General features: G+C 59.5%; 9 protein-coding genes across 9 annotated transcripts; 4 read left to right on the top strand and 5 right to left on the bottom strand.

Moving 5' to 3' along the window:
• Window positions 1-1,794: 1,794 nt before the first annotated feature.
• Window positions 1,795-3,718, top strand: BDZ90DRAFT_227220 (hypothetical protein; the record flags this gene model as incomplete). Its single annotated transcript, XM_025504744.1, has 2 exons — window positions 1,795-2,346; window positions 2,414-3,718. The coding sequence occupies 2 exons, from the start codon at window positions 1,795-1,797 to the stop codon at window positions 3,716-3,718; spliced, it is 1,857 nt and encodes a 618-aa protein (XP_025362071.1).
• Window positions 3,719-3,985: 267 nt separating this feature from the next.
• Window positions 3,986-5,697, bottom strand: BDZ90DRAFT_232431 (putative VMA5-H+-ATPase V1 domain 42 kd subunit, vacuolar). The gene is made up of 4 exons (XM_025506252.1): window positions 5,086-5,697; window positions 4,810-5,004; window positions 4,497-4,728; window positions 3,986-4,409 (listed from the first exon to the last, which is right to left on the bottom strand). The coding sequence occupies exons 1-4, from the start codon at window positions 5,679-5,681 to the stop codon at window positions 4,206-4,208; spliced, it is 1,227 nt and encodes a 408-aa protein (XP_025362072.1). The 5' UTR covers window positions 5,682-5,697; the 3' UTR covers window positions 3,986-4,205.
• Window positions 5,698-5,894: 197 nt separating this feature from the next.
• On the top strand, window positions 5,895-7,129 carry BDZ90DRAFT_232433 (RNA-binding domain-containing protein). Its single transcript, XM_025506253.1, has one exon. It carries the CDS (start codon window positions 5,929-5,931, stop codon window positions 6,955-6,957), a length of 1,029 nt encoding a protein of 342 aa, XP_025362073.1. The 5' UTR covers window positions 5,895-5,928; the 3' UTR covers window positions 6,958-7,129.
• A 580-nt stretch (window positions 7,130-7,709) lies between these two features.
• BDZ90DRAFT_232435 (hypothetical protein) lies at window positions 7,710-8,780 on the bottom strand. Its single transcript, XM_025506254.1, has 2 exons — window positions 8,657-8,780; window positions 7,710-8,585 (listed from the first exon to the last, which is right to left on the bottom strand). The coding sequence occupies exon 2, from the start codon at window positions 8,466-8,468 to the stop codon at window positions 7,806-7,808; it is 663 nt and encodes a 220-aa protein (XP_025362074.1). The 5' UTR covers window positions 8,469-8,585; window positions 8,657-8,780; the 3' UTR covers window positions 7,710-7,805.
• Window positions 8,781-9,265: 485 nt separating this feature from the next.
• Window positions 9,266-12,826, bottom strand: BDZ90DRAFT_252706 (26S proteasome regulatory complex, non-ATPase subcomplex, Rpn2/Psmd1 subunit; the record flags this gene model as incomplete). Its single annotated transcript, XM_025507769.1, has 2 exons — window positions 12,575-12,826; window positions 9,266-12,494 (listed from the first exon to the last, which is right to left on the bottom strand). The coding sequence occupies exons 1-2, from the start codon at window positions 12,712-12,714 to the stop codon at window positions 9,266-9,268; spliced, it is 3,369 nt and encodes a 1,122-aa protein (XP_025362075.1). The 5' UTR covers window positions 12,715-12,826.
• Window positions 12,827-12,947: 121 nt separating this feature from the next.
• Window positions 12,948-15,167, top strand: BDZ90DRAFT_279810 (hypothetical protein). Its single transcript, XM_025509212.1, has 10 exons — window positions 12,948-13,122; window positions 13,219-13,353; window positions 13,419-13,526; window positions 13,598-13,758; window positions 13,841-13,928; window positions 13,999-14,078; window positions 14,143-14,166; window positions 14,239-14,335; window positions 14,406-14,432; window positions 14,515-15,167. Exons 2-10 carry the CDS (start codon window positions 13,225-13,227, stop codon window positions 15,028-15,030), a joined length of 1,230 nt encoding a protein of 409 aa, XP_025362076.1. The 5' UTR covers window positions 12,948-13,122; window positions 13,219-13,224; the 3' UTR covers window positions 15,031-15,167.
• Window positions 15,168-15,313: 146 nt separating this feature from the next.
• BDZ90DRAFT_232444 (hypothetical protein) lies at window positions 15,314-17,073 on the top strand. Its single transcript, XM_025506255.1, has 5 exons — window positions 15,314-15,778; window positions 15,856-16,022; window positions 16,103-16,294; window positions 16,394-16,526; window positions 16,611-17,073. The coding sequence occupies exons 1-5, from the start codon at window positions 15,440-15,442 to the stop codon at window positions 16,953-16,955; spliced, it is 1,176 nt and encodes a 391-aa protein (XP_025362077.1). The 5' UTR covers window positions 15,314-15,439; the 3' UTR covers window positions 16,956-17,073.
• An 8-nt stretch (window positions 17,074-17,081) lies between these two features.
• Window positions 17,082-18,129, bottom strand: BDZ90DRAFT_179940 (hypothetical protein). Its single transcript, XM_025503761.1, has 4 exons — window positions 17,952-18,129; window positions 17,816-17,880; window positions 17,418-17,543; window positions 17,082-17,305 (listed from the first exon to the last, which is right to left on the bottom strand). Exons 1-4 carry the CDS (start codon window positions 18,039-18,041, stop codon window positions 17,209-17,211), a joined length of 378 nt encoding a protein of 125 aa, XP_025362078.1. The 5' UTR covers window positions 18,042-18,129; the 3' UTR covers window positions 17,082-17,208.
• Window positions 18,130-18,164: 35 nt separating this feature from the next.
• BDZ90DRAFT_232446 (PH-domain-containing protein) lies at window positions 18,165-20,805 on the bottom strand. Its single transcript, XM_025506256.1, has 3 exons — window positions 20,107-20,805; window positions 19,977-20,039; window positions 18,165-19,909 (listed from the first exon to the last, which is right to left on the bottom strand). The coding sequence occupies exons 1-3, from the start codon at window positions 20,380-20,382 to the stop codon at window positions 18,218-18,220; spliced, it is 2,031 nt and encodes a 676-aa protein (XP_025362079.1). The 5' UTR covers window positions 20,383-20,805; the 3' UTR covers window positions 18,165-18,217.
• Window positions 20,806-21,223: the final 418 nt, after the last annotated feature.

Raw genomic sequence — 21,223 nt, forward strand, 5'->3', positions numbered from 1 at the left:
AACACCTCGTCGTGTGAGACGGCATTCTTTGATTCGCTGGAACGACGGTTGTCCGAGACCTGACGTGTGAGTGCCAAGGTGACAAGCAAGCTGTGACGATGTGGAACGAGGGAAGCGCTAGACTGGGTGGTCCCCCTGCGCCCTCTCATGCGCCATACTGGGTGGTCATGGTGATGGTGGTGATGACGACGATGATCTGCGCGCTCTCCTTGCCGCTCGCTGTCAACGCTTTTTGCTATGCTGCGCTGCCAATATTTCCCGATCGAGGGTCCCCCACACAGTCGATCTGGCTATGGGGCGGAGCGGCGTCGTGGTAGCGAGGCAGCTTTGACGCCAGCATGTGACAGTCGATAGCAAGCAGCAGCAGACGTCAAGAAGAAGGGGTCCATCATGTCTCGATGTCGACGTCGATGCCGATCCAGTGGCGTGGCACGCTCGCAAGGGGGTCCCAAGTTGCAAGGGAGGAGGCGGCGAGTGTTGGTCTCAGGTCGCTGCCCTGTCCGTGCTCGGCGTGTCATCCCTTGCAGCCAGCCAGTCGCGGCGCGCAGCTCGACGACGACGACGTTGGAGCGCGACGGCAGAGGCGGTAAAGTCGGGCAGACGGCCAACCTTTTTGCGCTATTCTCTTCGACACTGACGCCTCGCTCTCCTCCTTCCTCTGCCCGGCAACAAAACACTAATCTCACCACACTTCATCGCTCATCGCCACGCCAAAACTCCTTGCTTCGACATCTTGACGCCTGACTGGATTCCTCTCTCGGTATGGCCCGCCTGGCTACTCCGCTGCTACGCCATGCTACTACCCCTGGCTTCTTGACAATCGACATCGACTGGCGTGCGTGCGTGCGTGTGCCGCTATGACGTCCATGCCCCGCAACAATGCGTCGATGGCTGGCCCGGCCTCGCTCGCCTTGCTCCCTCCTGCCCCTAATGCCCCTCGACGCCTCTCATTCCTGCCATCTCCCTCTCGCGCCCTACTGATGGGACTCTGTCACTTTTGTGATCCATCGCACCGGGTCGGGGACTTTTGACAGGCGGGCACTTTGGCCCTTCCTCATCCCTTGGACCCCGTTGGCGTGGCGTGGCGTCCGAGCCAGTCATCGCTCCCTGCATCAGCCATCAGCCTACGCCCACAGCGACGGGCGGCGAGCGACGACAGCGACGACAACAACAGGCTCAGGCTCAGGCTCACGCTCCACGCTTAGCAGCAGCCCCGCTCCCTAGCAGCTTGGCTCGAGCTCGAGCTCGACCTCGACCTCTTGCCCCGCCGCTGCTGCTGCTGCTGCTGCTGCCGCCGCCGCCCCCTCCTACATCCTCTGTTGATCGCCGGCGGTCGAGCGAGCAAAGGAGCGAGAGCGAGCTAGCTACCTGGCTTTGAGGCGTCGCAGGTCGCTCGGGCCATACCTCGCAGCAGCCATCGACGCCGCCTTCGCTCGACAGGCAGTCACAATCAAACGGTAAGGAGTCGCGCCCGCATCGCACAGACCCCCGCCGAATCCTCTTCGGAGTAGGCGATGGTCTTTGCTTATTAGTCGTGTGAGACTAAGACTGACACCCGCTACTATCCTCCGTACCACCACCCAACTTTTCTTCCCTACCTCTTCCCCATCTTGGCCTAATCGTTGCACCTTTCACCACCATACGCTCTTTGCATCCTACGCACGCGGCTCACACTCATTCATTCTCGGCCCATCTCAACGCTACGACGCAACCCAACGCAACGCCTGCCCTACCGATTACTATCCGCCTGCTACCTCATCTGCACTCGCACTCTGCAACTCGCCGCACGCAATCATGTCCACCTCCATCAGAGCTACCGACTACGACGGTGCCACCGCTTCCAACTCGACTGGCATGCCAGCATCGGCTTCGGCCTGCTCGCTCTCAGCGCACCGCCTCCCTGTCCCCTACCACCGCCGATCAGACTCGGCCAACTCATCAACCAGTAGCAACAGCAGCAACAGCACCGCCGTCGCAGGACTGAGCGCGCGCACCAACAGTCTCAAGCGTCTGGGCAGCGCCTCGCCCTCAAAGCAGCATGCCGCCGTCCTCTTGGCAGCCAAGCGCGCCTCGATGCGCGGTACGCCATCAAAGGCAGCTCCGAGCTCCTTCGGCTCTTCTTCCTCCTCGTCTGGCTCTTCGTCAGCGCTCCCTGTGCCCATCATCGTCGCTCCTGCACCGACGCCGACTCCCAAGCCGAGTGCGTCTCGCTCGATCTTGATGGAGGACGACTACCAAGAGGAAGTCGTCGCCCACATGCACAGCCTCGAGGCAAAGACGCTTCCCAACCTTGAGCTCATGAACGCTCAGCCTGAGCTGCGATGGTTCATGAGGCCCTACCTGGTTGTGAGTGCACAGCCGCCGTGGCACCCACATCAATGCAGTCGCTCACACCTCTTTACCCTGTACTCAGGACTTCCTCCTTGAGATCCACCAGACCTTCCGTCTTCGGCCTGAGACTCTCTACCTCACAATGAACATTGTCGACCGCTACGTCTCCAAGCGCATCGTCTTCAAGCGCCACTACCAGCTCGTCGGCAGCGCAGCCCTCCTCATTGCGACCAAGTACGAAGACGCCAAGGACCGAGTCCCCACCGTGGCCGACCTGAGCTCGATGTGCTGCCAAGCCTACGACGAGTCCGCCTTCCTCCAGATGGAGGGGCACATCCTCCAGACGCTTGGCTGGCAGCTCGGTCACCCTACCGCTGAGGCATGGATGAGGATGCTCTGCCGCGAGGAGGACGGACGCACCCAGAGCGTCGCGCGCTTCCTCATGGAGCTTACCCTCTACCACCGCGACTTCATCGGCGTAGCACCCTCAGTCATCGCGGCCGGCGCGCTCATGCTCTCTCGTTTCGTCTGCCAAAGCAACGTCACGCCCCTGGGCATGCAGACGCAGCAGCAGCAGGCTGGTGCACGGGAGATGACTACGTCGACTTGGATGGGTGCAGATGTCGACGAGGTTGCCTCCGTGGCGCAGATGATCGACGGCATTGTCGCAGCCAACTTGCAGGAGATCTCAGCCACCCTGGTCAAGAAGTACGGCTACCAGCACTTCTTCGCCGCCTCGACAGTGGTGCGCAGCTTCTACCTCACCAGGATGGCGGCCCAAAAGGCGGCTGCAGCACGCCTGCTCCCTGCCCACTCCCTGCGCGATGGTTCCGCCAAGCAGGCAGACGAGGAGGACATCGACGCCGACTGCACCATGGCTTCTTCATCCTCGTCGTCTTTCTCCTCGGGCGAGTCCACACCCTCTTCCATGGCTTCGACACCCTCACGCTCCCGCGACCAAGAGCTCAGCGACGATGATGACGAGGACGACGATGAGGACATGCCTGTCACGCCTCTCTCGCTCACTGCCCTGCACGATCCCCTGGCGGCTGCGGCGGTCAACATGGAGTCTCCCACCATGGCTCGTGTAAAGGCGGCCGCTGCTCCCCACTACCAGCAGCAAGCATCACGCCACGCGCCCAGCAAGAGCCTCCTGACCACCACCAGCACGCAGCAGCGCCCCTGCATGTCGGGCAGCCAGTCCATGCCTCGCCTGCCTAGCTTCCTGGCCGTCAACAAAGCATCTCAGCCCCAGCACACCAATCAGCCCACCCAGCATCCCTCGGCAGCGATGATGAAGCCTTCGACCTCATCATCCTCCCTTCTCCCCACCTCACGTTCACGCTCTCGTCTGACCTTGAGGAACAATCCCTCCTGGCAGACCTGAGCGAGCGAGCGTGACGTGACGAGACGCCTCCACCTCCTCCTTCTTCTTCCTCTTCTTGCTACCTCTCCTGCATTTTTATTATCAGCATCTTCTGACTCGGCGGTTCCATAAGGCTCATTGTATCATTATATCTCGCGACAGCCAGACCCGGCGCGCAATCTTCATTTGCATCCTTGCTCTCTCTTCCCATGCTCTTGAATTCAGAAACGGCTTTTTTGAGCTCACACAAAATCTCGATTGTGAGCGCAGGATCGGGGAGCACAAGAATGTCGCGAGTCATGTACGGTGCTATATAGAATTCAACAAAGCAGAGAGCAAAGCAGGGGTGTAGAGCAAATGTATGTGCAGCACCATGACGCGGGTGGGAAATGCGGCCGTGGAACGATGGCCAAAGAGACGTCGCTGCCCCCTCCCCCCTCTCTCTGCGCCCTCGCTTTCCCCGATCCCCTCGTCACTTCTACGCTCGGCGTCCCGTCCGGATGCTAACTCATTCCCCCTTCATCTGCGGCACTTCAACACAAACGAATGGGAGTTGCTCCTCGTCCAAAAGATTCGCATACTCTCCCGGCACCTCACCTGTCTGCCCCCCACTGCTCTTGCCATTGTCTTTGCTCTTGGGCTTGCTCGCGTCCAGGGAACTGAAGTGAGTGGTAAGCGCCGTCTTGAGAGGATTGACTCGTTTGGGGTTTGGCTGAGCGGGCATGCCGATGAGGAGGAGGAGGTGATCAGCTTGAATGCGCTGCACAACGAGGGTGGAGGGGAAAGGCATGAGGCTCACCTTGACAATACAAGCCCAGTACTCTGCGGGCAAGCCGTAACGCAGCACACTCTCCACGAATGCCCGAACCACCTTGAGGTGCGCAAGAGCCTGGAATGCCTCGCTGAAGTTGGTGCGTGATAGGCGAAGCAGCTCAGTCCAGAGGTCCTTCTCAGATTGCGTCGTTGACTCGAGCTCCTCGCGCGTCTTCTCGGCCAGGTCGGCGCTGTACTGGAAGTCGCGAATGAGGAATCTTTGGCGGTGCAGAAGAGGACGAAGAGATGGTCAGCACCTCACCCGCTGGCGTTGCTGTGGCTACACTACGCGCACTCACTTGTTCTCCCTTGCCTTTTGCACGAACTCGTCCCTGACCTTCTTGAATACCGTCACGTTGTAGAGGGCATACTCGTCATCCTGCGCCAGCTTGTTGCTGCTACGTGGTACGACCATCGATGTGAGACGCTCGTATTTTGCCAACCAGTCCTTGACGTTATTTCGGGGTACTGCTACGAGGAGTGTTTCGAGAAATCTGTGCGTGCGAGGGTAAAGGAGCAGTACGGTGAGCACGGAGGGGAGGGCATGCTTGACGAGGGGAGACGCGGCGACTCACTCGGAATCCTGGGCAACAAAGTCCTCCTTGCTCACCACATCCGCCAGTCCCCTCACGCTCAGATTGCCATTCTTCCTCCGTTGCAACTGAGTCAACTGTCCCTTTGCCACGTTATAGTTCTGCACCTTTGCCTTTGTGACGCTATCGATGCTCTGGACGTCCCTCTCCAAGCTAGCCACTACATCCTCGAGTGGCTGCTCGACGCGATATTTCGCTGCGTTCCAAGACCAACCGCCTAGGAGATAATCATCGAGTGATTGTTCCTTGACTACGAGATGTTGGGACATGGCGGATTGGTCGTCGTTGAGAAGGGAGCAGAGTGTGTCTCGGATCTTGCTTAGGCAGGACTGCGCTGAAGCTTCGCTCTTTGGAAGGGACTCAGATAAGGCGATGAGGTTGGCCAAGGTGCCTACGCGCAAGGGTGGGAGGGAGATGGGTGGTGACAAGTGATTGGCAGGAACAGGGTGGGACGAGGAGGAGCCAGCGGATGAGGAGCTGCTGCCGACGAGGAGGTGAGAGACTTGCGAGTGGACCTCGTGCGGGCCGGAGCCTTCGAGTGGGGCTGTAATCAGCCAGTAGGCATCTCCTGATGGCATGGCTGGGGAAGGAAGGTGATGAGGCGAGGTAGTAAGGAGGAGAGGAGCAAAAGGCGTCGTCGAGGTGTGGAGAAGCGTTGCCAAGTCGCATCTCAGGAGGTCGTCCAGTCAGATGGCCTCAGCGTCTCAGAGTCGACTCCACGTGGCGTCGTCTGAGCGGATAGAGACCAAGTCCAGGCAGTCGGCCTTCCGTGTCTACTCTCCTTCTCCAATCACCTCGCCCTTCTCCTCATCGGCGCCCTCGGCCATGAACAACGTCCGCTCCACCCAAAAGGTCAACGACGATGAGCTCGCCCGAATCGCAAAACACGGAGAAGCGGCCACACGCGGCTCTTGGCACGACGAGTTCCGGGACTCTGCCGTCATCTACGTAGGCGGTCTGGACCCACGCCTAACAGAAGGGGATGTCCTCACCATCTTCTCCCAATACGGCGAGATTCTAGATGTGCATCTCCCCAAGTTCACAGGGAAGCCACCGACACCCGAGATCAATCAGGCAAGCAACGATGATCCTAGCGGAGAGAAGGCTGCAAGGCTAGCGAGGGAGGCAAAGGAGAAACGCGGCAAGAGGAGGGGATTTGGATTTCTGCTTTACGAAGATCAGAGGAGTACGGTTTTGGCGGTGGATAATCTGAATGGGTCGATGGTAGTGGGCAAGACCTTGCGCGTGGACCATGTCAAGGACTACAAGCATTTGGAACGAGACGAGGAGAGTGGCAAGATGAGGGAGAGGGACGAATTAAGGACGAATGCAAGGCCGCAGATTGAGGGGGCAGAGGGAAGCAGCAGTAATGCTCTTGCATCATCGTCCAAGGCAGTAAAGCGAGCAACGTCAAGCTCAGGAAGCCCTTCACCACCGCCAATGCCAGAAATCGACCTCGAGGATCCAATGGCCGGGTATCTCGCTCAGCAGCGTAAGCGACGATGGGCCGATGGGCAAGATGACCATGATGAGGGAGCATCGCGCCGCAAGCCAGAGATTGTTCGTCAGGCAGAGAAGGAGGCAAAGAGGCAGCGCAAGGAGGATAGGGCCAGGATCCGAGCAGAGAGGGAGGAGAGGAAGAAGGGGAAGGAAGTGGCTGGTGAGCCGCCGAGGAATAGTAGGGAGAGAGGCGCCAGGAGCAGGAGCAGGAGCAGGAGCAGAAGTCCGAGAAGGCGAGACGAAAGGTCGCGAGGCTATTACGACAGGCGCGGAGACGACGATAGGCATTCTCGTCCTCGTCACTACGACATTCACGACGGCGACGACGATCGACGTCGTCCACGATACCAGTGATCAGCAATCTAGTCCATTCAGCATTACCTGCCGCCCCTTACGTCCGCATCACATCATCTCCACTCGAGCCCTCTCAGCTTCCTCCCTCCTGACACCGCTCATCTCCAAGTCCAATTGAGCCTCCTTGAGCTCTAACATCGTCTGCCTCAACCCACCACTGCTCCCTGTGACCGGTACGTAGTTATCGCTGAACGCCAACTTGTGTAGTGAGGCGAGGCGTGCCTGACCGAGGGAGAAGATCTCGGCGTCAAACTCCGGGTAGGGAGAGGCAGGGAAGGAGTGAGGCGTGAAGATTGGAGGTTGATGTGCGGGGCGAGCGGGTGGAGCTGGGGCTGTGGCTGTGGTAGGAGTGCCTGCGGAGGGGGATGGACCTGTCGTTGCTGACGCTGCCGTGGTCGCAGCTGCTGCTGCTGCGTAAGGATTGGTATGTCCTCCACCCGCAGTACCTGCAGCCGCCACACCTGGCGTACCAGCGAGTGCAGCTGCTCCCGGAGTGGCAATGGGCGTATTGTTCGCGGACGAAGAGGCTGTACTGGTTCCGCTTTCTCGGGCTATGGCCTGCGGTCGGGTCGGAGGCATGGCACCAAGGTGGAGAGAAGATTTGCGCTCGATGGCGGGATGACTGGCCTGGGGCGCTTGCTCTTCAAGTGCGGCTGCCGATTGAGCGGGGGCAGCGATAGGCGGCTTCATCTCCCCCTCTTCCTCGGGTGCTTCACCTTCTTCAAGCTCGCCAGCTTCGAGCGCCGATGTCGTCTGGCTGACCGGCTGTACAGCTTGGCTCCCACCTGTTCCGATTGCGGGCGGCGCGTCCTGCGAGTGCTCGTGAACGGGCATCATCAGATCTGGCGTCATGGCGTTCCCTCCTGCATCAACCTTCCTTGCCAAGCTGCGTGCTGGACCGTCTTCCATCCCTCCGGTGCCGTTGCCGAAGTAGCCGCCACGACCTCTACCCCTGCCAGACATCGCGCCTCGACCACCAGCTCCCAGCGGCCCTCCTCCTCGAGGTCCCCACCCTCCTGCCCTCGGTCCGGTAGGAATTGTGTTTGTCCCACCTCCTGCTCCAGGCCCAGCTGCAGCGGGTGAAGGAGACACGCCCGCAGGCGGCGGACGTCCAGCTCCACCGACCGGCGTAGCATTCGAAGAGGTTCCGGCTCCCCATGCTGCACTTTCTCGCCCAGCACTAACCCTTGAAGCACTCCCTCTGATCCCAAGCTCGTGCGGCGGAGGTGAGCGAGCTCTTGGCCCTCCACCTCGAGGCGTATGGTAACGATCATGCCCGGCTGGAGGGGGAGATAGACTGGGACGTCCGCGCGATGGCCCCCAGCCTGTAATTGGCGGGCCACCTCGAGGTGTGCCGCGATGAGCTGAAGGAGGAGGGGATCGATCTCGTGAACGGGGCAGGGGAGCACGAAAGCCGTCGCCTCGTCCACGATCCCCGCGATCGCGATAGTCTCGGTCGCGAGATGGAGTGTAAGGGTCATCTCCACTTGCACCACCCCTGTAGCCGCCATCTTCGAAGCGTCGAGCTGCGAAGCCGCCTGCGCCGGTGGGTGGTGGAGAGATGGAGCGTCGATGGTGAGATGGCTGGTCGTACCGGTTGGAGGGGTGGCGATGTGATGGGTAAGGGTCTGCAGGCGGGGCCGAGGAGGAAGATGTCAGCTACTCATCGTGGCGTGCACGCCGCTTCAATGCTACCCACCTGGCCCTCCCCCTCGTCCTCTCATGTGCATTGGCGGGCTTCTCTCCCTATCCCTGCCCCATCGCCCACCAGGCGGAGGTGGCCTCACGTCTCGATCCCTCTCTCTCTCTCTGTCTCGTCCCCATCCACCTCCTACGCCTCGGTCTTCTTCTCGGAGAGGCACTCTGCCCCATCCAGGGTTGGCTGAAGGCGATGCTGCTGCTGCTGATGCTGGACTATCGAAGCTGCGATCGGGGTGGGGAGGACCCCATCGACTGTTGCGGCCGCCTCCTGCTGCACCTCCGCCACTGGAGCTCCCCTCAGATGGGGCGTCACGATCCATTCCTTTGTGAAAGATGGAGCAGACGTCGATGTGTCGTTGAGCGAGAGCTGTCTCAGCGATCTACGAAGATAATGAGTGAGATGGAGGAGTGGAAAGGAAGGAAGGAAAGGAAGAAAGCTGAGCCAGTCCGCTCTCAGGCCACTCCCGCTCTCTCTTGCGCCCCTCCAACGACGCTCAAACACGTCTCTCAACCCACGCTCACACGATACTCGACAGATCAAAGCAATTTTCTTGTATTTCGTCGACGTCAATGATGCTTCACCACATTCCTCCACGCTTGATCCGCATCAATGCGCAGCCGGCGGCCCTCCACCTCCAGGAGCAGCCCCACCGCCAGGCCCATCTCTTCTACCCTGCTCCTGCTGATCACGCACACTGTTAATGTTCGCCTTTTCCTCTCCAATATTCTCATCGTCACCAGCAAGTGCGGCCTCAATGGCCGCACGGTCCGCCTCGCTCAACTCGTCATTGCCCGCGGGAGCAGTAGCTCCATTGGCAGCACCCGCAGCAGCGGCGTCGCCTCCTTCATCGCCGCCGCTTACTCGCAGCCCACGGAACGAGTCTGTGGAGCGTCGGTCCACGAGCAACAGGATGCCTGCCCCTGACCCGCCAGAGGAGCGAGAGCGAAGCTTGCGGATCTCGTCTGGCGTCAGAGCGGACGCAGCAGCTGTGGTGGCACCCGTCGGTGCGGCTGGCTTCGCAGTTGCGGCACTGGCCTGTGCCCCAGCTTTGAGATCCTTCTGCTGCCCAAGCGGGGTAGCCGTTCCGCTCTCCCCTTGCTTAGGCGTTGCATTGCCCAGCAAACCGAGAGCTCCCTTCACACCCACAGGGTTGGCCGAATCGTCGTGGAAGTTCGTCTTCGTCGTACTGATGCCTTGCACTGCGCGAACCGGCGTGTAGCGCGAATCCGAGGGGAAGGCGACGAACTTGCTTTGAGCAGGTGTGACGCGAGAATAGTTCTGCAGACGCTCCGAGGTGGGCTCGGCGGGCTTGCGACGTGGCTTCTTGGCTGCAGAAGCGGGAGTATCGGTGCTGGCGTCTTTCATCTCGCTGTCTGCGTCGGCCTTGCCAGCGCCTACGGCAGGCTTGACATCGTCGACGTCCATCCCCTCCTTGACCGCCTTCTCCCTCTCCTTGGCCTTCTGCCTCTGCCTTGCCCTCGCCGTGGTAGACAAAACGGCCGTCTCCACCTTCTCGACCTTCTTCTCCTTGTCCTTCTTGGTCGTCTCCGGGTAGCGGAACAGGCTGGGTCGCGCATTGCTTACAAACTCAAAGTCCGGAATGCGCAGCTCCCTGTCTAGTCCGATGAGGGCGGTGGGGGAAAAGGCGAGAGAGGCAAAGTGTGCCATGGGGAACCAGTACCAGAATTGCGTGAACAAGGCCATTCCCACGATGCCCATCATATTGTTGTTCCCGCCGATGCGCGACTGAAGGGAGCAGGTGACGTTTCGTCCTCCTGCATCAATCAGGCCAGAGGAGAGAGCGGCACCAAACTTGGCCATCGGCTCCTCGTGCTTGTCTCCAAGCACCTTGCTGTAGAGCTCACGGATCTCCGTTACGCGAGGGTTGAGCTCGCTATTCTGCTGCAGCATGATAAGAGACAGGGCAATGTAGGCTCCTTGCCTTACAAAGTCGACCGGGTCCTTTGCCATTGGCATGAGGAGGTCGACAGCCTCGTCCAGGCCAGTGGAGGCACAGGCGATACCGAGGGCCAACGTGGATCCGTAGCGGACGTGAGGGTTGTAGCTCTCCGAGAGGAGCTGAACAATGCGTGGCACCTGCGTGGGGTTGCGGAAGAGGAGGAAGCCCAAGCTGGTGACGGCTGCGCGACGCACATCGTCGCTGGTGTCGCTGACGGCGATGTGAAGCAGGCGGCGGATCGCCTTGTTGTCTCCCGTGCCGGCGTAGGCCAACGCAATGGTATAGACACCGCCGTAGCGCAGGATGGGGTCCTTGTCGCCCAGAAGCGTGTCAATCATCGTGTCGGCCTTATCCTCCAGCCCATAGAATAGGAGTGCGAGACCCATGGCAAGACCGCGAATGATCTTCTCATGCTGCGTCTCGTGGGCGTACTGGAGCATCTCCTCCACAGCACGCTGGTTGGCCGTGCCAAGCATCACCATGCCCATCGCATAGCCTGCCGCCTCGCCTGCAACGGCGCTGTCGCTGTACAATCGATTGCGCAGCTCCTCGTAAACTTCAAGGCTGCCGGTCGCCATGCCTGCCGCGCCGATACCGAGGGCGGCGCCGTGCAGGACAATCTCACCCTCGTTGGTCTTAATCTGGTTGGTCAGGAGGTCCATTACCTCGGTGCCGTGGTTGGCGTGGATGAGACCAAGGGCAAAAAGTGAACCACCCTCAGAGTAGGCGCTCGAGGTGAAACCGTCCTGCGGCAGGTAAGGTCGCAGGATGGTCAGACCCTCCTTGAGGTTGCCCTTGTTGATGACACCTAGCGCAGCTGTAGCTGTAAACTTGCTCCAGTTGCTCGCCTTCGCCAGCCAGTCGAGATTCTCGCGCAGGAAGCGGTCGCTGGTGGTACCGGCATTCATGAAGGCGTTGGAAAAGGTCATGGCCGAGTGGTAGATGGAATTGCGGGCGTCGAGGGATTCCTTGACCGACTTGAGGACAGTGAGGTCGGAGTGATTAGAGCGGATGAGGAAGTCCAGGTAGAGCTGAATTGACTCTTCGCCGAGGAGAATAGAGCGAATGCGCGACACGCAACCGGCTACAGTCGACGATGATGATGCGGCATTGTCGTCGGTCTGCATCTCTCCTGCGCTACTGTCACCACCGGCCTTGGACGCAAGATCAACTCGGACCGTCTCGAGAAACTCCTGCGTGGCGCTCTCTGCGAGGTCGAAGGCGCACTGATAGGCGATGAGGAGAGGATCGCGTTCGCTATTGGCCGTCGAGGAGGCAGATGCAGCTTCGTGGCCTTGCTTGACGAGGCTCAGGAGCAAGTCCGCAACCTCGGTGGGCGCACCAAGGTAGACGAAGCATTGGGCGATGGAGAAGTTGTCTGGGTGAGGGAGAGACTGGAAGAGCTTGATGAGAAGTCGCAGTACCTGCTGGCGGAAGACAAAGCCCACGCCGCCGATTCCCATGACGGCCTCGAGCGTGTAGCTGAGGAGCTCTTGGTCCTTCCTGCCCGTATGCTCAAAGACTGCCTCGATTGTGTCGAGTCGCCTCGTCTCGAGCGCAATGCCGATGGCGGGTTTGTACTCGCCAGCATTGATGCACCGTGTGAACATAGAATTGACGATCTTGACGAGTCTAGCGTCTGGCTGTGGGCCGTCTGTGGCCGAGTTCTGCTCGATGTACGACTCGATAGCCTTGGAGACGATGCTCTCGGTGTACTCGTCGCCCGCATCGACGTTGAAGGCCTCGTCTGCACCAAGGGCGAAAGTGAGAGCATCGTCAAACTCGCCGAGGTGAAAGTAGACTTTCGATGCTAGGAGGGAGGCGAGGTTGCGGGTTGCAGAGTCGAGAGGGGAAGAGGCTTCTGACAAGATCTCGCTGGCAGGCGGGGGGCAAGAGATGCTCAGTCAGCTACACTGCCCTGCATCGTTCAGCATCATCCTCTCCCTCGTACTCACATTCTGTCGATGTTATCCGCAATCTCAGCCCAGAACTGATGGACGCTCTTGTCGAGCTCAGCGATAGCGTACGCCTGGATCTCTGCCTCTGGCTCATCGAGGAGCGAGAGGAGGCCGGCGGCCGATGTGCTCGCTACCATTACGACTGGCAGCGCAAAGGGAGAAGGATGAGAATGCTAGGAATCACCACTCGCAGGGGTGCGATCGTGGTCAGATGGTGTGGGTCTCAATGAGAGGAGGAGGAGTGGTAATTGCGAAGGACTCCGCACAAGCTCACTCGAGCGCTCCACCTCGAGTCGGCTCATCGACGCGCGTCCACTCAATCAGAGCCACGTGGTGCCGGGCGAGAGGCGATACCCGGTGCTACCATCAATGCAACGCCGCCGCCGCCGCGGCAAGGAACGATGAGCACAGCGGGGGAATTAGTGGAGAGGAAGATCATCGAGGTGGAATGCCGATCGATGCTCGGGCCCACCATCCCGCCGCTTGCTTTTGCAAGGCACCGACCATCGTGGGCGCAATGGTTGCACCCACGGGACTAGGGCAAGGTGGGTGCGCTCGACGTGGGCGATGTGGGCCTTCTCAGGCTCATTTGAGAAATCGTCTTACACACGCCTCTTGACTTCAATGACACCACTCGTCAGCCCGTGATGTCGTACGCAGCACCTGTCAACAGCAGCGACCCGGCCTGGGCCCAGCTCAGCATTAGCTACGCCGATTCTCTTTCTACCACGTTGCAGAGCTGGCCCATGTTCGCAAGACAGGCCATCCTGGGTCTAGTGAGAGGGTAATGACTTCCGCTCGGAATGAGCAATGAAAATAACTGCTCGTCCTCTCCTCGCAGGAAATCCTCGCATCTTGTCCTGCCGAGATTCGCATCGTCCACCGCCTGTTCCAGCGCGGCGGTAAGGCCAACGTCTCTGAGGGCCTATTCTTCGCGCTCAAATACCTGGTGGGTCGTACGAGCTCGTCCATCCAGTGACTTGCATCTGGTCCGCTTATGAGCCTGTCTGTTCACGGCAGGCGATTACCGCTTTCGTTGCCGATGTGGTCAACACTCTCTCTAAAGGCATCCTGACTGATCGAGGCTGCGCTGCTAGCGCGTGGGTGTCGGCTTTGGCCTACTTCCTCGCATCAACTATTGTCACCCTGGCCATCGCTTTGCGGGCATACATCGTCTTCGGGTGAGAGGCTTCTGCCATGACCTTCCCTGCAGTACGGCTTCTAATGACCGCGCTCATTCTCCCGCCTGATGACGCCATGCAGACGAAACATCAGATGCCTTCAAGCGACTGCGGTTCTTTGTTTTGTCCATCTGGCTGTCGCAATCCTGGGCAGCATCTCGATTGATAAGGCGCTTAGAACAACGACTCTGATTCGTGCTTGCGCTCCGTCTGACGATCGGCCACCCCCACCTTGCACAGGCGACATGGTCCGTCCTTGGCTTCTGTGTGCCGCCTCTGGAAGGTCATCAGCACAGCTTGATCACACCTAAGCTGGTCCAGTCAGTATCACATTAGCTTTGTTCAGGCTCTCACGGCTCATGGTTGATCTTTCGCGCTTCACAGACACAACATCGGCTTCTGGTTCATGTGAGCTGCGGCTATGCGCAGTGCCTTCCAGGTCTTGTTGGCTGATCATCGCGATGTCCCTCCTGCCGCCAGCATCTACTCCATCTTTGTCGACAGCTCCCTTTGCGTATCGACATGTGTACGACTTGTTAGGTCCAAAGGGCCTGTCGGCTGGCTCAACGTCAGCAAGGTGAGCGCCTCGTCGTCTATTGTAAATACTTCGGAGAGCAGCAAGCTAAGCGACTCCGTATTACCGCCAGCTTCTCTTCGACAACAGTCTCCACTACGTGCGTAATTGTGCTCCTCACCTTCAGCCCCGAATGCACTTGAGATCTAACCAGCAGCTGCCTCATCGTCACGCCGTCGCAGATGCTAGCCATGACTTCCATCAACCTGGTGCAAGTTCTATTGATGATCCTCAGCGGCGCCTCGCCCTCCCTCTCTCTGCCCACAACGCTCACGCTGGCCATCTCAGTACAGATCTGTCTGGCGTTGCGATTCTTGACCCGCGAACAGGATATGGTGCACGGTCGATGGTCAGCTGTAGCGCCGGCTGTGCCTCCGCCCATGAGCTCAGGAGCTCGGTCACAGTCGCAGGCAGAAAGGAAGAGGAAGATGAGCCAGCGGCCCACGATCAATGGAGAGTTAGCGAGCCCGGTGAGCCCAATAAGCCCTTGCAATGACGGGGCGTCCGGCATGCCAGCATCGAGCTTGACGGCTGCGAGCAGCAAGCTACGTCTGCGAGACGACGGAAGGGGATTCACCTCGCTGGTGTGCGAGCGTGAGAGTGACGACGCTCCCGAGGGCGACACAGAAGGACGGGTTCGCAACAATGACTATCAGCCTCCTCAGCTCCCTCCCAAGATTTTGGCTCATCAGATGTAGCTGGGTCGAGAAGGATGCGAGCACGGTGGCATCGCGCGTCACGCGCTTATCTCCGAGTCACTACGTGAGCCAATCCAGACCTCAGTCAGCCGAGACACGAGTTACGTCGATTCATCGCTCCCTCCAATACACTTGCTCTTGCTCGAGTCATCGCTGTTGCCACGGCCGGGTGCGTGCCCTGCAGCCAGCTTTGCTCTGTCTCCACGCCCAGAGCCCAGGCAGGGTGCCGAGCCGCCCTGATTCGTGTATCCCACGCTCTCGTGAATACCTGATGCTGCTGTTTCTCACCGTAGCCGCGTCACCTTCTTGCCTCCCTATCCCTCACTGAAAGGTGTACTAGCTGTCCCCCGAATGGGGGGTCACGACCAGCTCGCCCGTCCATCACATCACCCTCTCACTCTCAAACACCATGAGCAGCAATGATCTAGCGTCCTCGAACCTAGACCCGAGCCTCGCCGCTACCCCGCTAAGCAACAGTCACGACGCCTCCCTCACCTCAGCCCGCATATACGCTCGTCACCTCTTCCCCGCTCATGGCGCTCATGTCTATCTCTTGCTGGAACTCATCGCTCTCTTCCCCGCCGAGGTACGTACGCTACTACGCATCGCCAGGCGATGGCAGCAACAGCACACGGAGGAGCGACACCAGCAACAGGAGTATGGTGACTTCTCGAGCGGAGTCAAGATGCGAAAGCGACGTCCTGATGGTCTAGTATCGCTACACGAGGTCGGACTGTTCGTGATCAAGGTGCGTTCGGGGCTCTCTCAAGTAGTGTGTATCCTACTCGCCAGCTCTCACTCAACTCTGCTCCCCATCGCGACCAGTACATTGCCCTTGTTGCAGTCCTCTGCCAGATCATTGGCGTCCTCAGCCGCAATCTGCTTAGCGCAAGAGGATGCGCTGTCACGCTCTACACATCCAACTTCGCCCTGTTCGTCGACACATCCCTCGTTACGGCCAGCTTCGCTTGGCGTGCATACCTCGTCTGTGGGTGAGTCCTCATGCTCTGCCTCACTTGATAAGTCGGCCCAGCTGAAGCCACTTCTCCCTCACCTGCTTGACCTTCGTCAGGAAGACCCGCCGAAGTGCCCTCTTCCTCTCTGTGGGCTGTCTTCTCCATCTCGCAGCCGCACTCGCTGAAGCGCAAGGGTTGCGGGACGCGCAGGTCATCGATGGCTTCTGCCGCGAGCCCTTCTCGCAGCCAGCCAGCGTTGAGGAGCTCAGGATCGAGACGTGGTGGTCGAGGAGGAGCTTATGGTTTACGTGAGTGCGAGAGCGAGAGCGAGCAAGCAACAAGAGAGGGGGAGCGCAAGACGAGAGTTGGAGCCAGTCGACAGAGCTGACTTGCTCGTCTTGCGCCAGACTCTACTCCACCGTCTTTGATACAGCCATCTGTGCCACGTCGTGCTACAAACTTCTCCAGACTCGTCATAAGGGGCTTGGTGTTGGATGGCTACCGACTTGCAAGGTCTTGTTCGACTCGGCCACTTACTACGTGAGTCCCCTCAAGCCGTTGTGACCGCCATCCTCGTCTCGCCTACTTACTGAAGGCGACGCTGCCTTCACCCTCGTGGCGCAGATGGCCAGCATGACCAGCATCAACCTCGCCCAGATGACCTTCATGCTCATCCGCCCTCACGTCGCACCAAGCTCCGTGGTCCTAGCAGCGAGCGTACAAGTGGTGCTTGGCTTGCACTTCATTGTCAAGATCCTCGATCGCGTACACGGAGACCACGATGACGACAGCGGTGGATTAGACGATTACAAGGAGAGAGCCGGTATGAGGGCGGGAGAGGTAATGCGCTGCAGGTGTGTATCGCAGGGGGCTACGATTGGTGGCTGGTCAGCAGGAGGCGGCGGAGGAGGAGGTGAGAGCGTGGCAGGGGGGCAAGGTAAGCCCCTACTCAAAGTCGTGACCCCATGAAGGCAGGTCGGAGTCTTCGCTAGCTTCCATTCCCCTCACTGTCATTACCCTGTCGCCTCGTAATCTTGTAACCTCGCCACTGAATCGCTCCAATCACACACGCGCGGAGCGCATGGCCTCATCATTTCGAGTCGAGTGTGGTGATTGAGTGAGAAGGATGGCATTGAAGTCGATCTAGCCTCAACGTTGAGTTTTGCCCATCGTCCTCTGCACCTCTGAGACCAAGTATCCTCCGACCAAACTGATTCCATCTCTACTTGAAGAAGATCCTGGCCACCTTGCCAATGACATGCAGGCATACAACGCTGAATACGAAGGAGACGGCCAGGACAAGGACGATTACCGGGTCCCTGCGAGCCATCGAGGGGGATAAGGGATGTCAGTCTCTTTGCGCGCGCGCTTCTCATCATCCTGCTGCTGCAGAGAAAAGCAGAAAAGAAGTGGCTTTGTTGAAATACCCACACGCTCAATCCCTTGTTGTCATCGGTGTAGATCCTAAGCATAGTGTTGCTGCTGCCTCCTGCTCCGGCTGCGCGGGTTGAGTTGGGGCGCGACTCGACGGCATTGTTTGATGTTTGGGCACGACGACTGGGAGTGAAGGCAGGGCAAAGAAGGTCAGCACTGGATCGAGCGATGCTGATCTGGGGATGCAAAGATGGTAGAATGATAGGAGGAGGGAGAGAGCGACCAATCGGTCGTCGCCCTCCTAAGCCGGTCGCCCATGAGGTGCCATTCCTCCGTCGTATCGACGCTATGCATCTCTACCTCTTGCACCATCTACTGTACTCATCTGATCCTGTCTCGAATCTGGCATCGCGTCCAGCGTCGTGCTGCTCGTCATCAATGTCGCTACTCACCGCACACCTCCAACGTTGCGGTTCGCAACGGCGCCGCTAGCCACGCCGGGTGGGACAGTTCCGTCGGACTACGGGAGCAAGAGAGCGGGTAGCAGTCAGTCTCATTGTAGTTGGAGCTGTCTTGCAATCGTGCTCTCACCATGGCGAATATGGATAAGGAGGTCGGCGATGGGGTGGTAGGAAGGAGTGCGACGTTAACGACCGACGGACGGACCGCATCGACTCGCATCGCCCGGCCTGCAGTCGAGTTGGCGTCCTCGTCTCACAGCCACGTGGAATCCACCGTCGCGACGGCCGGTGAGATGAAATGCTGCTATGATGCTTTCATTCGAAGGGACGACTATATAACAAGGTGCGCAACAAGCTGACGCCACTGCATCGGTGCATGTGCGCGTGTGTTGCGGCTCACGAGTGCTCTGCAGCGCTGACAGAGGGCGAGCCAACGAGACCAGAAGTGGTTGGCCCTGCTCCTTCGCCTGATGTTCCTGCTCCAGCTCCAACTCCACCACCCAATCCTCCTGCGGCGCCACCTCCCGCAGCTGCCGCGGTGCTGCTTCCCCTACTCCTGGCGAGCAGAGCCTGCAGGGCCGACAGCCACTTGATCTCCTCCTCCTCCGTCGGGGCACAAAGCAGAAACACGCGCTTAGGCGTGATGATCTTGAAGCAGTTGTCCATCCGCTTATTGCTACTTCCTCCCGTACCCATGCCCATGCCAGCGGACACATTGGAAGCCATACCAGCTGCTGCGGCTACCACAGATTGGCGACGTGCGGGCGGGGCAGGGGCCGGTGATGGATCGTCCTCATGAGCCAGTGCCGAGCCTGACGGGATGGCTGAGCCCTCGCCGTCGGCGCCCTGTTGTCCCCCTTCACCGAGACTGAACGTTCCTCCTAATGGACTCGAGACGCTTGTCGGGCTGGCCGCTCCTTGGGCCACTCCCTTGTCCCTCTTTCCTCCTCCACCTGCAGCACCTCCTCCGGCAGCTCCTCCATATTCGATTGCATCCAGGATACTCCCGATAGGCACCTGCCGATGCGCCTTGGCGTCCATGTGACTACGCGTATACATGAGGCGGCTGGCGGTCAGGACGAACCAGCGCTTACGCCAGTGCTTGCGGCGATTGGACTGTTTCATCAGATAGCCTTGCGTGATGATACGGTTGGGGTCTCGCAGGAGTTCAGATTGCTGGGGAGGCTGGGTGACAGCTTGGGGCTGCTGAGATTGAGCGACTTGTTGCTGTTGCTGTTGCTGCTGCTGCTGCTGCGGCTGCTGTTGTGCATGTTGCTGCGGTGCTGCTCCGCCGAGGGAGGGGAGAGGCATAGCCTGGTCGAGCTGCTCATCCTCCTCTTCCTCCTCATCTGACGATGACAGCACGCCCGCCGTGTTGTAGCTCGCCGGCACCCCGCCTTCCTGCTGACTGCCGGTTGAAGCGTCTCTTCTACCTCCCCCGCTTCCACTAGCATCACGACGCTGCGATGCTCTCCTTACATGACTACCCCGCCCACCCTGATCGCTCACTTCGCTCCCAGACCGATTGGCCGCTGCACCGCCATCTCGACTTGGACTGCTACCCAGAGACTGCCCGCCGGTCGAGCTTGTGTAGCTGAGACCGTACTGCTCTGCACCAGTATCGCTGTCCGTCGTAGCTGTTAGCGGGCTAAACGCATCCCCTCCGCTACCCCCACCTGTGCTGCGTGGCTGTGGCGGGCCGGCGTACCTGCCCTTGCCCGGGATGTTAATGCTGACGGCGGGAGCATTAGCCGTTTGCGCCGCCGCAGATGACGCAGCTTTCGCGACGGCCGCTTGCGACGGGGCATGTGCCGAAGACGAAGAAGGTCCGGCAGCTGCACCTGGGGAAGTGGTGGTCGTCATGCTCAACTCGTCCATGCCATGCGCAAGCGTGTTACGTTGCGACATCTGCGTCTTGACTTCGTTGAGCGCATTGATCCATTGCTGCATCTCGGGAAACGAGGATGCTTTGACGTAATATGCGCGACGAGGGGTAACGATGCCAAAGGTGTTTTCCTTCCCTTTGAGCTCGATGGCTGAGATGGAGTGGACCTCGGACATGTCAATGTATCGGAGAAGTTGGTACTCCTGGCGAGCAAATGGGGGAGGAGGTGAGCTGTATGACCGACTGATCATGTCTGAGAGCCGGTCTCACCTTCTCATTCTTGTAGTAGCAGAGCTTCGAAGAGCGAAGCACGAACCAGCGCTTCTTCCACGTCTGCGTGTGGGGAGAGAGAGGGTAAGCTCTATGCCATTTGGTGACTAAAGGCTCAGCACCTGCTCACCTTTCTCTTCTCCCCCTTCTTCAAGAGATAACCCGACTTGACCGTCACCTCATTGAGCATCTCTCTCGCCTCCTCTGCCTCGTACATGTGATCCTCATCTTCCTCCTCATCCTCTCCGTCGCCGTCTTCCGCATCCTCTTGCTCCCTGACCGTCGTGGCCGAGGAGCCGATCGTTCCACGTCGAGCCAGTGAGGCCGGCAGCGAAGATGATGCTGGAGACGAGGAAGAGCCGCCGAAGTTATGCTGACGCGGCGAGGCGGCTGCGAGGGAGGCCATTGTGGCTGAAAGCGGCTAGGGGCGTGCAAAGAAGTGTCAAGAGGGAGAAGCCGTCCAACTATGCCCTCGATCTCGATCAAGGGCTTGACTGTCCCTTGATTCCACAGCAAGCTCTGATTCCAGCGCTGGCGAAAGGCGAGAGGTGTAATGAAGTGGAGACAATAGTGGCGAGAAGGTGAGGTAGGAAGATGGAGCAAGACGAAGCGTGACGGCATCGACTGGCTCCTCGTCCTCCCCACGACGGACGGACTACTCCTCCGCCGCCGCCGCCGCCCCGCTCGGCCCTTTGACGCTCGACGATGCCGCTTTGGCTTGCTCAACGTCGACCAGGCCTTGCCCGCCCGACAGCCACTTCGGGCAGAGCCAGTAAGTCGTTCGGCCCTGAGCCCAGCCCACAGCGAGAGAGCAGCAGCTCTAAATTTCATCATGTGCCATGGTATTGCGAGGCTCAGTCTAGCTCTCATGAGCATCGAACGTTGGTCTTACTCTGCTTCTCATCATCGTCAGAGCGAGGGGAAACCCTAATTGAAGCAAGCGCTTCGATGACTGGGAGCCCACCCCGGCGACCTGCGTCCTCGACGTGCTCGCCGTGCTTGACGACGGATTCGAGGGCCGGCGGTGGGCCTCTCTTGTCTCTGGATGTGGTGCTTCGTCGTGCAGTCCTGCGTCGTGTGCGGGAATAGGGTTCGCAAGCAGGCGAGCTCGAGAGATGCGATTGTGCTGCGACGACGGCGGCGACATGCAACGGAGCTCGGCGACGTCGAGATCCTCTAGCTATTATTCCCATCAACGACGGCGTGATCAACCGTCTCACTTTGTTTTCTTCACCATCGCTCGAGCG

Source organism: Jaminaea rosea (assembly GCF_003144245.1).
Source record: "Jaminaea rosea strain MCA 5214 unplaced genomic scaffold BDZ90scaffold_7, whole genome shotgun sequence".
Lineage (NCBI taxonomy): Eukaryota > Fungi > Basidiomycota > Exobasidiomycetes > Microstromatales > Jaminaea > Jaminaea rosea.

Coding starts and splice junctions, on each gene's coding strand:
- BDZ90DRAFT_232431 (XM_025506252.1), bottom strand. CDS start 5,681: ATGCCATCAGGAGATGCCTACTGGCTGATTACAGCCCCACTCGAAGGC. Junction 5,005..5,085: donor TTTGTTGCCCAGGATTCCGA/GTGAGTCGCCGC, acceptor TCGCACGCACAG/ATTTCTCGAAACACTCCTCG. Junction 4,410..4,496: donor ACTGGGCTTGTATTGTCAAG/GTGAGCCTCATG, acceptor ATGCCCGCTCAG/CCAAACCCCAAACGAGTCAA.
- BDZ90DRAFT_232433 (XM_025506253.1), top strand. CDS start 5,929: ATGAACAACGTCCGCTCCACCCAAAAGGTCAACGACGATGAGCTCGCC.
- BDZ90DRAFT_279810 (XM_025509212.1), top strand. CDS start 13,225: ATGTCGTACGCAGCACCTGTCAACAGCAGCGACCCGGCCTGGGCCCAG. Junction 14,079..14,142: donor ATCACACCTAAGCTGGTCCA/GTCAGTATCACA, acceptor CGCGCTTCACAG/ACACAACATCGGCTTCTGGT. Junction 14,167..14,238: donor AACATCGGCTTCTGGTTCAT/GTGAGCTGCGGC, acceptor TCCTGCCGCCAG/CATCTACTCCATCTTTGTCG.
- BDZ90DRAFT_232444 (XM_025506255.1), top strand. CDS start 15,440: ATGAGCAGCAATGATCTAGCGTCCTCGAACCTAGACCCGAGCCTCGCC. Junction 15,779..15,855: donor TCGGACTGTTCGTGATCAAG/GTGCGTTCGGGG, acceptor CATCGCGACCAG/TACATTGCCCTTGTTGCAGT. Junction 16,295..16,393: donor AGGAGGAGCTTATGGTTTAC/GTGAGTGCGAGA, acceptor GTCTTGCGCCAG/ACTCTACTCCACCGTCTTTG.
- BDZ90DRAFT_179940 (XM_025503761.1), bottom strand. CDS start 18,041: ATGCGAGTCGATGCGGTCCGTCCGTCGGTCGTTAACGTCGCACTCCTT. Junction 17,881..17,951: donor CCTTATCCATATTCGCCATG/GTGAGAGCACGA, acceptor TTGCTCCCGTAG/TCCGACGGAACTGTCCCACC. Junction 17,544..17,815: donor AACCGCAACGTTGGAGGTGT/GCGGTGAGTAGC, acceptor CTTCACTCCCAG/TCGTCGTGCCCAAACATCAA.
- BDZ90DRAFT_232446 (XM_025506256.1), bottom strand. CDS start 20,382: ATGGCCTCCCTCGCAGCCGCCTCGCCGCGTCAGCATAACTTCGGCGGC. Junction 20,040..20,106: donor AGAAGGGGGAGAAGAGAAAG/GTGAGCAGGTGC, acceptor CCCCACACGCAG/ACGTGGAAGAAGCGCTGGTT. Junction 19,910..19,976: donor GCTACTACAAGAATGAGAAG/GTGAGACCGGCT, acceptor TTTGCTCGCCAG/GAGTACCAACTTCTCCGATA.
- BDZ90DRAFT_232435 (XM_025506254.1), bottom strand. CDS start 8,468: ATGGCGGCTACAGGGGTGGTGCAAGTGGAGATGACCCTTACACTCCAT.